This window comes from Muntiacus reevesi, chromosome 6 (genome assembly GCF_963930625.1).
Source record: "Muntiacus reevesi chromosome 6, mMunRee1.1, whole genome shotgun sequence".
Classification (NCBI taxonomy): Eukaryota; Metazoa; Chordata; class Mammalia; order Artiodactyla; family Cervidae; genus Muntiacus; species Muntiacus reevesi.
In genome coordinates, this window is record NC_089254.1 from 24,925,534 (window position 1) to 24,942,165 (window position 16,632).

Genomic DNA, 16,632 nt, shown 5'->3' on the forward strand with positions numbered 1-16,632 from the left:
GTCCAAGGGACTCTCAAGAGTCTTCTCCAACACCACAGTTCAAAAGCATCAATTTTTGATGTTCAGCTTTCTTTATAGTCCAACTCTCACATCCATACATGACCACTGGAAAAACCGTAGCCTTGACTAGACGAACCTTTGTTGGCAAAGTAATGTCTCTGCTTTTTAATACGCTGTCTAGGTTGGTCATAACTTTCCTACCAAGGAGTAAGCATCTTTTAATTTCATGGCTGCAATCACCATCTGCAGTGATTTTGGAGCCCCCAAAAATAAAATCTGACACTGTTTCCACTGTTTGCCCATCTATTTCCTATGAGGTGATGGGACCAGATGCCATGATCTTAGTTTTCTGAATGTTGAGCTTTAAGCCAACCTTTTCACTCTCCTTTTTCACTTTCATCAAGGGGCTATTTAGTTCCTCTTCACTTTCTGCCATAAGGATGTGTCATCTGCATATCTGAGGTTATTGATATTTCTCCCGGCAATCTTGATTCACACTTGTTCTTCTTCCAGCCCAGCGTTTCTCATGATGTACTCTGCATATAAGTTAAATAAGCAGGGTGACAATATGCAGCCTTGACGTACTCCTTTTCCTATTTGGAACCAGTCTGTTGTTCCATGTCCAGTTCTAACTTGCTTCCTGACCTGCATATAGGTTTCTCAAGAAACAGGTCAGGTGGTCTGGTATTCCCATCTCTTTCAGAATTTTCCACAGTTTATTGTGATCCACACAGTCAAAGGCTTTGGCATAGTCAATAAAGCAGAAATAGATGTTTTTTTGGAACTCTTTCACTTTTTCGATGATCCAGCAGATATTGGCAATTTGATCTCTGGTTCCTCTGCCTTTTCTAAAACCAGCTTGAACATCTGGTAGTTCATGTTCACATATTTCTGAAGCCTGGCTTGGAGAATTTTGAACGTTACTTTACTAGTGTGTGAGATGAGTGCAATTGTGTGGTAGTTTGAGCATTCTTTGGGATTGCCTTTCTTTGGGATTGGAATGAAAACTGATCTTTTCCAGTCCTGTGGCCACTGCTGAGTTTTCCATATTTGCTGGCATATTGAGTGCAGCACTTTCACAGCATCACCTTTCAGGATTTGAAATAGCTCAACTGGAATTCCACCACCTCCACTTGCTTTGTTCATCGTGATGTTTTCTAAGGCCCACCTGACTTCACATTCCAGGATGTCTGGCTCTAGGTGAGTGATCACACCATCGTGATTATCTGGGTCATGAAGATCTTTTTTGTACAGTTCTTTTGTGTATTCTTGCCACCTCTTCTTAATATCTTCTGATTCTGTTAGGTCCATACTATTTCTGTCCTTTATTGAGTCCATCTTTGCATGAAATGTTCCCTTGGCATCTCTAATTTTCTTGAAGAGATCTCTAGTGTTTCCCATTCTGTTGTTTTCCTCTATTTCTTTGCATCGATTGCTGAGGAAGGCTTTCTTATCTCTCCTTGCTATTCTTTGGAACTCAGCATTCAAATGGGACTATCTTTCCTTTTCTCTTTTGCTTTTCACTTCTCTTCTTTTCACACCTATTTGTAAGGCCTCCTCAGACAGCCATTTTGCCTTTTTGCATTTCTTTTCCATGGGGATGGTCTTGATTTCTGTCTCTTGTACAACGTCATGAACCTCCATCCATAGTTCATCAGGCACTCTATCAGATCTAGTCCCTTAAATCTATTTCTCACTTTCACTGTATAGTCATATGGTATTTGATTTAGGTCATACCTGAATGGTCTAGTGGTTTTCCCTACTTTCTTCAATTTATGTCTGAATTTGGTAATAAGGAGTTCATTATCTGAGCCACAGTCAATTCCCTGGTCTTGTTTTTGCTGACTGTATAGAGCTTCTCCATCTTTGGCTGCAAAGAATATAATCAATCTGATTTCAGTGTTGACCATCTGGTGATGTCCATGTGTAGTCTTCTCTTGTGTTGTTGGAAGAGGGTGTTTGCTATGACCAGTGCGTTCTCTTGGCAAAACTCTAATAGCCTTTGCTCTGCTTCATTCCGTACTCCAAGGCCAAATTTGCCTGTTACTCCAAGTGTTTCTTGACTTCCTACTTTTGCATTCTAGTCCCCTATAATGAAAAGGACGTCTTTTTTGTGGTGTTAATTCTAAAAGGTCTTGTAGGTCTTCATAGAACCGTTCAACTTCAGCTTCTTCAGCATTACTGGTCGGGGCATAGACTTGGATTACCGTGATATTGAATGGTTTGCCTTGGAAACAAACAGAGATCATTGTGTCATTTTTGAGACTGCATGGAAGTACTGCATTTTGGACTCTTTTGTTGACCATGAGGGCTACTCCATTTCTTATATGGGATTCCTGCCCACAGTAGTAGATATAATGGTCATCTAAGTTAAACTCACCCATTTCAGTCCATTTTAGTTCTCTGATTCCTAGAATGTCAACATTCACTCTTGCCATCTCCTGCTTGACCACTTCCAATTTGCCTTGATTCATGGACCTAACATTCCAGGTTCCTATGCAGATTGCTCTTTACAGCATCGGACCTTGCTTGTATCACCAGTCACATCCACAACTGGGTATTGTTTTTGCTTTGGCTCCATCTCTTCATTCTTTCTGGAGTTATTTCTCCACTGACCTCCAGTAGCATACTGGGCACCTACCAACCTGGGGAGTTCCTCTTTCAGTATCCTATCATTTTGCCTTTTCATACTGTTCATGGGGTTCTCAAGGCAAGAATACTGAAGTGGTTTGCCATTCCCTTCTCCAGTGGACCACATTCTGTGTGACCTCTCCACCATGACCTGTCCGTCTTGGGTGGCCCCACACAGCATGGCTTAGTTTCACTGAGTTAGACAAGACTGTGGTCTGTGTGATTAGATTGGCTAGTTTGTGATTAGTTTGGCATAACCATTTCACCTGAATCTAAATCCTGCCATGTTTTCACTTCTAGGCTTGTTCACAAGGATAAATCGTAAAGATCTGCAGTGCAACTCATCACCTTCTACTAGCTACTTCTTTGGATCAAGGTATACGGCTGTGCAGAAGAGTCAACATAGCAGGTATGACTGTCATCCTTTGAAAGGTCTGCTTGTGACGTTGGCCTTTGTTATCGGGTATTTGAGGACTTAGATTTTAGGACTATTCCTACCATTCCCCAAACTGATAAAAGTGGCTCACCACTTGCAAACTGTTTGTACATAACATATGGTTTACGTGTGGAACATGCACTTCCAGCATTTTGGTATGTGTCAGGCAGTCTTGAAGGAGCTTCCTTGACCAACCATGTTTCACACCTATTGTCACAAGTCATTGCTAGGGAGAAATTAAGTATATCCTGCAAGACTGCATTGGGAGAGAACTTTCTAAGCTGGTGGCCAGCTTCCCTCAAACTTAGCCATGTGCATCCTTTCCTGTTGATCTCTCTATCGCTTTGCTGCAAGAAGTCTTTACTCTATGACTAAAGGCACAGTCCTGTGAGCCCTCCTAGTGAATCATCAAGGGGTAGTCTTGGAGCTTTCCAACAAACAAGTAGACCTATTGTTTTATTCCACTCAATGACATGTAATAGTTCATGTTTACCATCTTAATTAAAATATCACATTTCATACAATTCTCATACACCATGCACTGGTAAACAGATAAAGTAAGTATAATTTTCATTCCATTAATTTTTTTGTGTAAATGAAATACCAAGTTGTTGGCTGATGCCTTTGTTCCTAGATCAAACATAGCATCTCCCTATTATACATGGATCAATGTCTCACACACATTTTAAAAGTCGACCTGTATTCCATTTCTCTCTTCTTTGCATTTCCTAGTACCTTGGACTGCAAGATCAAATCTGTCAATCCTAAAGGAAATCAATCCTGAATATTCATCGAAAGGACTGATGCTGAAGCTCCAATACTTTGGCCACCTGATGCAAAAAGCTCATTTGAAAAGACCCTAATGCTGGGAAAGACTGAAAGCAGGAGGAGAAGGTTGGAAGCAGAGGATGAGATGGTTGGATGGCATCACCGACTCGATGCACATGAGTTTGAGCAAGTTCTGGGAGATGCTAAAGAACAGGGAAGCCTGGCATGCTGCAGTCCATGGGGTCGCAGAGTCGGACACGACTGAGCGACTGAACAACAACTCTTTGATCAGGCTTCCCAGGTGGCTCAAATGGTAAAGAATCTGCCTGCAATGCAGGAAACCTGGGTTCAACCCCTGGGTTGGGAAGATCCTCTTGCTGACCACTCCAATGTCCTTGCCTGGACAATTCCATGGACAGAGGAGCCTGGCCAGCTTACAAAGAGTCCACTGGGTTGCAAAGAGTTGGATGTGACTCAGCAACTAACACTTCGCTTTTTGATCATATCAGGAAGATCTTTGGCAAGTACCTTTCCTCCTCCTCATGAGACAATACTCTATTATCCCTCACTGAATTCATTATTCTGGTACCCAGAGGCAAATTCAACTTCAATATATGCCGTTAATTTTTCAAATTCTCCTTTCTTTCAAACACTGAACTCTGCATTGGAATGATAAGTTTAAAAAAAGTCAGAAAAACGAAAACAAAACCCCCCACACACTGTGTCCTAAATCCATTGGTTTTCTTGTCTCCTTTCTATTTCCTAATTTAAAAAGGCTTCACTTTGCTTTCTTCTCCCCTGAAGTGAAGAGGAAGTCTTAGTTGCCCAGTCATGTCCGACTCTCTGAAACCCCATGGACTATAGCCCACCAGGCTCCTCTGTGCATGGAATTCTCCAGGCAAGAATACTGGAGTGGATAGCTATTCCCTTCTCCAGGGGATCTTCCCAACCGAAGGATCGAACCCAGGTCTCCTGCATTGCAGGCAGATTCTTTACCATCTGAGCCACCTGGGAAACCCATTCATAATAAGATAGTTTTAAGAAAAGATTCTATAGTTAACTAAGTTTGGGAAGTTCGAAAAACAAAGTTAAACAGGGTTCTTTATTATGTAACTTTTTAGAACCTTTGATACAATCATTTGAATTGTGAAGGAAGATTTCAGGGTTTTGGATAATACATAGATTTGCATAAGTCACATAGAAGTATAAAACTATTTCTTTAGGAACATCTTAAAGGGGTCAATATTTTACAGTAAGTATTTCAAAAAACAATATGACTGCCCCTGTTAGAGGAGGAGTAATCACACTGATGTCTGAGAAGCCTGTGGATCTAGATCCAAGATGGCTGCAAATACTACCACCAATGAGGCCGAGCTACACTGCACAGTACTGTATCTATTGCCTTTAAAACTGAAACCTCACAATAGCAGGCATATTATGAATTTAAAATGAGCTCAAACAAAAATTGTTAACGGATTACTTCTAGATCTTTCCCTTTATGGGAAAATTATAATTTTGTATGTAGGGAAGAAAGAAGCTTCTTTAATGTTGAGGTAGTAAATTACTTGCCCCATGAAAGGAAAAAGTAAATTTAGTTTGTTGTAGAAAGTCAGTAATCACCCAGTAGTTTATCCATCAACCTGGAACTTGAGTTGCTTGATTTCCAAATTGAAAAGAAAGGAAAATACACACAGATACTAAAGGTAAGACAACTGAACAAGTGCTTTTTGAAAGTAATAAAAATGCATCACTATGAAATAAAATTCAACAAAAAGGTTTGTTAATACTTTATTAGTATTTTCTAATGGACAAAACATAATGCAAACCAAATAAAACTTTAAGTCTTTTTAGTTCAATAAAAATAACTGACATTCTGATTGCTGTTTCTTCTTTGTTAAAGAAGTATTGATAGAATAGTTAGGCACACAGTTGACACTTATTGTACAATGATATGCACAAGTTATCTTTAAACAATTGTAATCCTAAAATGTGCTCTTTATATTTTTCCCTTGTAATACAGGAGCCATGCTCCTATAAGCAAAATTTACTAATAACAAAATAATTTTACAAGGAGTGACAAAACGACTTTTAAAACAAGTCCTTAAATAAAAGGATGCAGCAACAACGGAATGTAAGTTGTTGGGTTAAGAAGACAGTTTAACTAGATCTCAAAACATTAAAAATTCATTTATTTTACAATTACTCAAATACACATGCATTAAATGAAAATATTGCACAAATTAAAATTTTAGATTGTGAAATTTTATATTGTTCTTAATTTTTAAAAAATTGGTACACTTTCTAGTAGCGCTTAACTGTTTGATTTTTTTCCAAACACCCGCAGCACAAACTTAAATGAAGGAACTGCTATATTCAAGAAAGTTTTAAATGTTTCTTAAAATAAAAATTAAGGCTAACCAAGTGCATCCATTGGTCAATGGCACAATTGTTTTCAGCAACTATTCAGAAAACCCTAATCACAGGAAATGCCCATCTAAGTATTATATTTAAATCATACAATCAATTTTTTAGAGGAATGAACTGTAAGTTAGTAGTGATGGTTTCTAAATAGTTTATGTTACCTGAAAAATCAGAAAAACTCAAATAATGATTAATTTTGAAGGTTCTTGCCTAAAGGCACCACTGACTTAAAAACACATTCAAAAATCAAATAGCAGAAGACATAAAGCCTCTTCCTGTATATATTCATATATGCAATAAATGCATTAAATGTAGTAACTTTATTAAACATAGTACACTGTACTTGACTTATGGGTTAAATATTTTACACACAGCTCGACCAAATCACTCAAAAAGTATCTCTAATTTTAGCATGACCACGGCTTTCTCTGATGTAAAACATAGATGTGCAAAGAGAAGATGCACAACCGTTTACATAGACTACCATTTGACATTTCTGCTTTTGAAATATAAACTCTTTTAAACAAAAATTATTTTAAAAACCCATTTACTCTAATAGTTTTTGGTATGACTGCAGTTATCTTGCAGGGCTTCATGAAAATCTGCGATCCTGCATGACCTTTCCCTGGTTGATGGCCAGCGCTCCTCACATTATCTAGAAATGCTTTTTCACATGTACACAGTAGACTCTGACATGAATCCTGTTTACTCTTAATATTTACTTATGTCAAAAATACACTGGGAATGGGCAGGGGTGTATCTGAAAATCATTGCACTTACGGCCATGCTGATGCTTCCTACAGACATGTTTCACATGTTTCTTCTAAAGCCTGGGGCAGGAAGATACATTGAGAAGAAATATTATTTCTTCCACCACAGTCGATAAAGATCTTTTCTCATTTGGAAGTTTAAATGAAAGGGATTTAATGTATGTAATCCTGAAGACATGCAACACAGGCTGAATATATGCAAACTGTAAGTATGCATAACAGCATTATTAATAAATATGATTATTATCATAAAGCTTTAAAGGAAGGCTTTATTCTATCAGGCTTTGCTTCGTAAGTAGGATCTCAGCAAGAACAAGACAATAACATCTTGTTTCAATCTTAAAACTCCCAAACAACTGGGATACCAATACTCTGTCCCTTTATCTTAAGCACCCGGAAGTTCTTTTAACACCAGCATCTTGGCTCAGTGGTCTGATAAATAGCTTCACTATTATAAGGTTTTAGTGTTAAATATTTTTAAAACAAAAAATGCTGAGATACCCAAACACTTAGCCAGTGGAAGTTAAACTATGCAGAAATCCTGCATATAAAACATATGAAGACTTCCAAGATGGACAAATGGGAGACTGAGAAAACTATAGGAAATGCAGAAGCTCCAAAACTGGAAAAGGTATTTCATTGTTGGTATAAAATTATTTTAGGGACTTAAATGTATACACCGAGGGGTTTTGCCAACTTGCTTTATTTAGTAGAATTTTACATTATGCAAAATATAAATAAAAGCATATTTTAAAAAATATTATAGTTCTGTTTTCATTATTTATTTTCATATATGTACACTGTAATAGATTTAGGAATTTGTACGTTTACATATGACTTATAAGCTCATTTAATCCTTTGATTTGCTACTTTTGCAATCACCTAACGTATGTCTAGATCACACAATTTAAAATTATCATAGAGTAACTTTCAACAGAGTACTTTTTATTTTTTAAATTTCTGTATTTTAAGAAGTATTTGGCAGTTCTTTCAACAAATTCTAGCCCCTATTATATAATCAGTAATCTCTTAAAGAAAGCTGCAATAACTTCAAAACTTAAGAGCCACCATATGCTTCTTTTTGTACACAGAATGCCAAAATAAAACTTAATTATGAGTACCATAAGAGCAAAATAGAGCCCTTAAGACATAGAAGAATTACTTAAAATCTGTTTTCTGCCAATGAATAACAAATCCAATCAAACTTTGGTTGTGATTGGTTTTATTTTACACTAGGTTTCTATGTCATGAAAACAAAAGTATAATTTGGATATAAAGTCACTTCATACTTTAAGGGCATTCTGTCATTTTCCCTAGACCTGAAACAGATGTTTCAAAGATCATTCACCTGGCTAATCTACACTATATCAAAATTCCGACAAAGATATACAAAACCATTATGCAAAATGAACCCCTCCAAACAGTACATTGCACAGTTTCCCACTGTTAAACAAATTAGCCAATTTATCTGTGAACCATTGTTTTGTGCTTTCCTTAGCTCTTATATATACACTCTGGCACTTTGTCATTGCTGGAGAATGCTGATTACTTTGAAACGGAAGAAACCAACGTCATTCTTGCTTGAGCTGTAGGCAGTATCCTCTCAGTGTTGCAAAAATATGCACCAAATCATTTAAGACACAGAAATCTCTCTTGGTACAAGTGGCTGGATTACAGACAATGATGAGAAGAATGGCAGTCATATGGATGTATTAATAATCTATTCTGAGACACTAGAAAGACTGGTGCAGACACAACAGTATATGAGTTAAGCCCCAGAAGATCCGTCCATACCATTAGTCCTGGACAAAATGAACACCAGTTTCAGAGATTGGAGTGTCACCTTTTCTGTAAAGAAGGCGCTTGAGTAGTTTGAAGTTTCTGTTTATATTTTTGCATCTGCTTTGACCGTGAATGCAGTTTGTTGAAAAGTTCACGGAATTTATACTGTGGAAATAAGGTTTCCAAAAAGCCTTCCAAAAAGACATAAACCATTCTCCTATTTAACTGGTTGTGCTGAAACATTTCAAAAACACGAAGAATACCTTTCCGAGTTGTCTCAGCTCCAATAATGTGCTTCAGTTCATCTAAATAAGTGGAGGGGAAATAAACACAATTCATTATTCAAAGAAAGTACAAGGCCAAAAGTATTCCAAGTTAAAACATGTAAAGTACACATGTGAGTAACTGATAAATAGCCAGATTTCAGTGAATGACCTTAATATAAGTTTAATAACTGACTTAAAACTTATATACGTCACAAGTATGCACGCACTTCTGTGGTATTGGGAGACAATACAACAATAGAGAAAGCAGGACCCAGACTCAGAAACCCAAAATTAAGTGCTAAAATCTTGTCTCTTAATGTCACTCAGCTGTGTCTGACTCTTGATGACCCCATGGACGGCAGACCACCAGGCTCCTCTGTCTGTGGGATTTTCCAGGCAAGAATACTTGAGTGGGTTGCCATTTCCTCCTCTATGGGATAGTCCTGATACAGGGATGGAACCCACGTCTCCTGCGTCTCCTGCATTGGCAGGCAGATTATTTACCACTGAGCCATCCGGGAAGTCCTGTCCCTTAATACCTATATAACTCACCCACCCTGAGTTTCTTTCCTCACCTGTAAAACAGGAATTTTTAATAACCAATATCATTATTATTGTGAGAATTTAAAAGCTTTGATGAGATAAAGTGAAAAGTGATCTATAAGCTCTAAAACACTATACAAATATTCTCCATCTAATGCACAAAGAGAAGTACTACAAAGAAATGTGGAAACTTGATCTCTGATTTAAAAAAACTCACAACACACTAACAGTGCACTGGCAGAATCTGATTGGTACAAACAGATAAAGGATTTAAGAACATGAATAAGGAAATGAGCACTAAGTGGGGAAAACAAACAAACAAACAAACAAGACGGGCTCAAGAAATGGGGTAGTACGGTTTGGCTCAATTTTAGGATTCCTGTCAGAGAAAGTGGTGAAAAGAATGGAAAACTGACAGTGCTGCAGCTGGCAGGGTGAACACATTTGGAGTTTACTCACAGGCAACATGAAGTTACTAGAGACACTTGAGTATGGGAACATCATTCTTAATTATTTATAATTAAGTAGGATCATTCTTAACTAATTTATAAACAGGGCCCCCAAAACAATACTTTATTGCTTTCAAAAGAAACATGCAACTCCCAAAAAGTATGTTTCTAACTAGGGTACAATATAATTTTAAGCAATTAGTTTTTAAATTCACTAAAAAACAGGTGAAGAATTCTGTATATATAAAAATACCTACTTTTATATCTTTCCTCACTTCCTTCAAGTCTTCATGTAAGTGTCATCCACTCACAACTGCAACTCACCTGCCACTTCCATTTTCCTGCACTGTCTGTCTCCTCAGCTCCTTAGCACTATCCAATATACTGTGCTTCATCTATTTCTTTTGTATGTCAACTGTGTCCCCCTAGTAGAATGTAAACTCTAAGGAGGCAAAGATCAGTGTAAAGAATAGTGTCTGGCTCATGAAATGCTCTCAATAAATATTTATTGTATAAATGCATTAAGATTTCTTTCTACTCCATAACTGAGTCCACCTAAAGCACCATCTGGTTTATTCCAAAAGTATATTAATATCCTAGGCTACTGTTTCTCTTTACTTTTCTAACATGTTATTTCTATAACTTGCTTTTTATCTCCAAATGCAACAGTATAGTCTATAGGGTGAAATAAATATCCATGTGGCAAATATCCAATTTAATGGACAGAAGAGAAAGTTGATTAAAATCTATAGTGAAAATTAGGTTTAAAGAAAAACAAAATTATAGGAAAAGAAATAGATATTGAGAACTTAAATATTTTTGTATTTCCTACATCCATAATTAAAACGTGGAGAAGAGATATCTAGGTATTTTAAAAGACATTTATCACCATAGGAGAAATCAACCACCCAACCAAACAAAACTTCTCTTACTGAGAGACGGCAAATGGACAAAGTAAATATCTAAGTTAGTGAGACAGCAGAGTTCTAAAATAATTCAAATTACACCAAAAGAATGCCACTATGTATACTTTCTTTAGGATCACATTTTGGCAGAGATTAAGCATGGACCAATCAGTTGTTTCAAAGGGATTCTTTGAAAAAATGTTTGTTCTCCTAAACAGAACAAATATTCTTTCTGAAAACCTCATACTTCATTATACCTTATTATTAGCCCTTTTATCTGTCATGGGCTTCCCTGATAGCTCAGTTGGTAAAGAATCTGCCTGCAATTCAGGAGACCCTTGTTTGATTCCTGGGTTGCGGAGATCCCCTGGAGAAGGGAGAGGCTACCCACTCCCATAATTCTGGGGCTTCCCTTGTGGCTCAGCTGGTAAAGAATTCGCCTGCAATGCAGGAGAGCTGGATTCGATCCCTGGGTTGTGGACATCCCCTGGAGAATGGAAAGGCTACCCATTCCAGTATTCTGGCCTGGAGAATTCCAGGGACTGTATAGTCTACAGGGTCACAAAGAATCAGACACAACTGAGTGACTTTCACTTTCACCTGTCACAGATTTTATCATCAACTTTATTCTTAAAATGTTTCAAGACAGCAAAGTAAAGTGGTTAAAAGTATAACTTTTATTGAATACAGTGGTTTCAAGGAACTCAAAGCTAAGTCAGAGCTCCAATACTCACTCTTTAAACCTCGGTGTGTGTGTTTTAGTTGCTCAGCCGTGTTCAACTCTTTGTGACCCTGTGGACTGTAGCCCACCAGGCTGCTCTGTCTATGGAATTCTCCAGGCAAGAATACTGGAGTAGGTGGCCACTGCCTTCTCCAAGGGATCTGCCTGATCCAGGGATCGAACCCCAGTCTCCTGCATTGCAGGCAGATTCTTTACCATCTATTTGGTATTTACACTTAACCCCTTTGAGCTGATTTTTTCCCTCATATTTAAAGCTGTGATGTTAACAGCTTCCTAACTTTATAATATTGTGTGTGTGTTAGTTGCCTAGTCGTGTCTGACTCTTTGCAACCCCATATAGACCGCAGCACAGCAGGCCCCTCTGTCCATGGGATTCTCCAGGCAAGAACACTGGAGTGGGTTGCCATTTCCTTCTCCAAAAGGAACTATAGAAAGAAAGAAAGTGAAGTCGCTCAGTTGTGTCTGACTCTTTGTGACCCCATGGACTGTAGCCTACCAGGCTCCTCTATCCATGGAATTTTCCAGGCAAGAGTAGTGGAGTGGGGTGCCATTTTCTTCTCCAATATTGTTATGAGGATTAGTTAAACATATATGAGAAATGACTAGCACAATGCCTCCTAGTATATAAGCCATCAAATGGTAAATTATTATAGTCAAAAGGCAGCTAAATTTGGCATGCTCAATGCATGCCATAAATTCGAAAGTACAAATTGAGATTTATGCTAAAAATGTTCACTTACCTGGCATAATAGAAAGTAATTTAGTTTTCCCTGCAACTCTTGTTCTCATTCGAATACCTTTATCTCTGCACGGGATAGTCTCGGCTAAAATGCCATTTGGCCAAAAGGCATCCCTATTTAAGAAGATTAAATAAATTTTGTAAACATTTTCATTTTCTAATGATACAAGTTGGTAAAATTATTCCAATTTTCTACAGAAAACACAAACGCAAACAGAAAAAGGAAACATTTCTGAAATTCTATATAGGTGTGATAATAAACAGATAGTAACTAAGTGCAGGGTTTAATTTTATGTGTAAAAGGATATACACAAGAAAAAAATAACAAAAGTATGCCCTGGAGTAACTGTACCCACATCTTATAGCTGTGTTGATTACAACAACACACCTATATAATCTATTAATCCATATAATCCATATAATTCACCTACATAATCCATTCTTTTTTACTTTACAGTGTGCTGATCACTGTTCCCTAGTTCTTCAAGCCAAAGAGAGGAATTAAAGCACAATAACTAAGCTTCTACCTGGGGATCTGGTCTCAGAGAGAGCCTGTGCAGAACAGTTCTTAACTGACTGCACATTAGGAACACCTGGGAGCTTTAAACACTCAACATCCAGGCCTTTCACCAGATGCATTAAGTCAGACTCTTTGCAAATAGGACCTAAGGATCAGTAGTTTTTAAAGCTGTTCAAGTGATTCCAAAGTGCAAGGCAAGGTTGAGAATCAGTGCTCCAGAGGAACAACATTTACCCACCCTGAAACAGAAAGAACATGCCTGGGAAGGCAGTCCAGCTTTTAGAAACAATATGGTACAGTGATGAGAAACTCAGCTTCAGATTAGAGAAATTTGTTTCCCCAACTTTCTAGCATGTGAGCCTTTGGGCAAGCTGCTGAACTTCTCAAATTCTCAGTTTCCTTGTAACAAAATGGAAACCAAAATCCCTATCTCGTAAATGAGGATAAAATCAGAAAGTGGCCATAGTAAAGTAGTTGGATAGTGCCAAATAAATATTGTACAATATCAATAGCTGCCTTCTTGTTTCTGTTACTTCAAAGGACATGATGCCAGGTATATCTGTGTTCTGTTTATCTCTCACTGTTAGAAAAGATGTTTATTCCTCTGCCATGCCATGCATTCCTTGAAGGGACTGAATCTTACCTCTCAGTCCCCAGTTAAGAGGGCTAGACACAGAGAAGGGGCTGAGAATATTCTTGGAGAATTGACATATGAACTGGAGTATCACTGCTCTTAATTTTAACCTTTTCAGAGGTTCTAAATAAAAGAGTCTAAATAAAAATAAAATAAACAAAAGGGTCTAAATAAAAATTTAGACCATGGTCAGAGACAAATTTCTAAAATATCTCACTTAAAATCAAAGTTAGCAAATACAACTGAGAAAAATTAATCTCCAAATCTAGGTAATCTGATTATATGACCATGCCATGTCTATACTAATATTTCAATTATTTTAAAGCCACATTACTGTGATAAAATGTAGCCTAAGATCTAAAAGCTTTTTCATTTACAATTTTTTTCTATTCTGGTTCTAAAGAAAACAAAGAGCAATAGGTCCAAGGGATAAGTGTTTACTATAATTTTACAAGTCTTTTTGCTCATCAGTGATGACTGAAACCAATGTGACGGCCAGGAAGAAAAGGAACGTGATAAAACTTAGTGATAACAATGCTCAACTCTGTGCTACCCGCAGGAAGTGACTGTGTCTTAAGACATACCTGAAACGTTTCACTAAGTCGGCTACTTGCTCTGGTGAGGTCATCCAATCAACATGGTCAACTATTTTTCTGAAAGTAAAGAAATTTAAATGAGTAAGGTCAAGATTTTAGAAGGTGAATCAAAAAAATAACATTACTTCTTTCATGGAGTAAGCAACTTAATTTGTGTGTAGATTATCTCTGAGAGCAATAGAATGCTTCAATAACCTTTTTCAAAGGCCCACAGAAAGAAATTCTGCTACAAAAGTTTGGGCAGTCTACTTCTAAAAGTAAAACTTTAAAAGCTAAGTAAGATCAGCTCTAAGTAGTTTTTTGTTTTAAAAAGTGGTACCTATTAATAGTATCACCATATGTAGCTCTTATAAGTTGTTGAAGTAGGTTTTTTATATTCCTTCGCAACCACTGATTTCTCTCTTTTAAGTCGAACACTTCATCCATGAGAAGCAGCATTACCCTAAGAGGAATATTATCATCCACCTGAGAAAATAATGGGAAGAAATAAGATACATTTATTTGAGTTATCTATCTCTTGTGAATGGCTAACTTTGTTGCTTTTACCAAATGATTACTACTATTTACAGGCTGGAGAACAAGTTATACTATAGCCTTTATTACTGACTTTTTATTCTAATTTAGCAAAAAATACTTTTAACATCTGTTTTGACAGAAAACAGAATTTGACAAATCTACAATGATGAGTAAACTCCAAAGCTGCACTGAAAAAACTTCTCAAAGTGGATTCATGATGACCTTAGGATTTGGGATCTTTTAGTAGACTCTCTGTTAGTTTATAATACATGCTAGCTAGCCTCTCTGCCTATTCTATGGAGCAGCTTTTTCAAAAGGACAAGATATTCTCAACATTTCTTTTTATTCAATGGAACAAAATAAAATCTACACAGCACATTTTGCTTTGCTTGGTTAGTGAGTTGTACATATTAGGTATTCTCACAATAAAGAACCTGAAATAAAATCCAGTACACAGCTAACATTACAAAAGGCGGCTAAATTACTAGAATTTTCTTTTAATTTTTAACAAGTAAAAATTTGTACACTTTTATCATTGGCATATTCAATTAAATATATAAAAAGTAAAGAAAGACAATGAGAATGCTTTGATGTGGAAATATATAGATAAAACAAGAAAGGTGCAGATCTAGAACTGTAACAAAACTGCTAGTAACTGTATAATTCTTTGATCACTAAGCTACTCTTTTCTATTTTCTCATCAATGTTGTAATTTGAATACTGAGAAAACAGCATGAGTCATTCATTTTTCACTGTGTTGTAAACATTTTCTTTATTTTTTTTCCATTTATTTTTATTAGTCGGAGGCTAGTTACTTTACAATATTGTAGTGGTTTTTGCCATACACTGACATGAATCAGCCATGGATTTACATGTGTTCGCCATCCCGACCCCCCTCCTTCCTCCCTCCCCATCCCATCCCTCTGGGTCTTCCCAGTGCACCAGCCCTGAGCACTTGTCTCATGCATCAAGTGTGCCTTCTCTTTACATATCAAAAGTTCATGGCTTATCTACTCTCAATACTGCTTTATTCTCTGATCAAGTATATTCATGAGTTTAGTGCCACATAACAATTCTAATAAATTATAAACACTTAATGAAAGGTATAATGTTATGATATTATAACAGTACAACACATAATAAACATTCTAAAATGTTCTTGAAAAAACAAAAATTTTATCTTTGTTTAAGACAGTTTACTGTAAAGAAATCGAATGAGAAACTGAAGGGGGATAATTATAACTTTAAAATAAATCTGCATAATAGGACAGAATATAAAGCATACGCTCAAATACATAAAATAATCTAACTTGTAACAAGGGAGAAACACACACTGGGAAAGCAGGCCTTCTCAGTGAATAGTGCTTAGGTTAGCTGGACTCCTACATCATTCTACACGCAACAATCAATTCTAGATGGATGGCAAACCTAAGTTTTGGCATGGTAAAGAAAAATGATCCTTGAAGAAAAGCACAGGAGAACATCTATGTGACCTTGCAGTAGACACAGATTATACACAGAGAATAAAAGCACACAAAGTGGAAGGTATTTACAATATACAAATACTTGTATCTGACAAATAACCGACACTCAGATTATACAACATACTCTTACTAATCAAAGACAAAGACAGACAGCCAAGCCAACAGAAAAATGGGGGCAAGGACTAGACATATAAGACAGGACACTCAAGTGGACAACAGACTTACGAAAAGAGGTTCACAATTTTAACAGTCATCAGAGAAATGTAAATCCATATGAGATATGACAACCGGAATGGCTAAAATTAAAAAGGTATAACATAAACATATTGAATTTTGGCAGGCTGTGAACCATTGAAATTCTCAAGCATTGCTGATGGTAATGTAAGTGGTAAACAGTGTGGAAAACTACTTGAGAGTATCTTTTAAAACT

General features: G+C 36.8%; 1 protein-coding gene across 2 annotated transcripts in view; it reads right to left on the minus strand.

Annotated features, from left to right (window-relative positions):
* Nucleotides 1–5,598: 5,598 nt before the first annotated feature.
* The window catches only part of SNX13 (sorting nexin 13), a 141,610-nt gene continuing 130,576 nt past the window's right edge, over nt 5,599–16,632 (minus strand). For both annotated transcript variants that reach the window (XM_065938699.1, XM_065938700.1), the window contains exons 23-26: nt 14,522–14,667; nt 14,191–14,259; nt 12,454–12,566; nt 5,599–9,113 (exon numbers count right to left, since the gene is read on the minus strand). In XM_065938699.1, the coding sequence (XP_065794771.1) occupies nt 8,866–9,113; nt 12,454–12,566; nt 14,191–14,259; nt 14,522–14,667 (576 nt within the window). In that variant the 3' untranslated portion in view covers nt 5,599–8,865. The remainder of the gene's footprint in view (nt 9,114–12,453; nt 12,567–14,190; nt 14,260–14,521; nt 14,668–16,632) is intronic.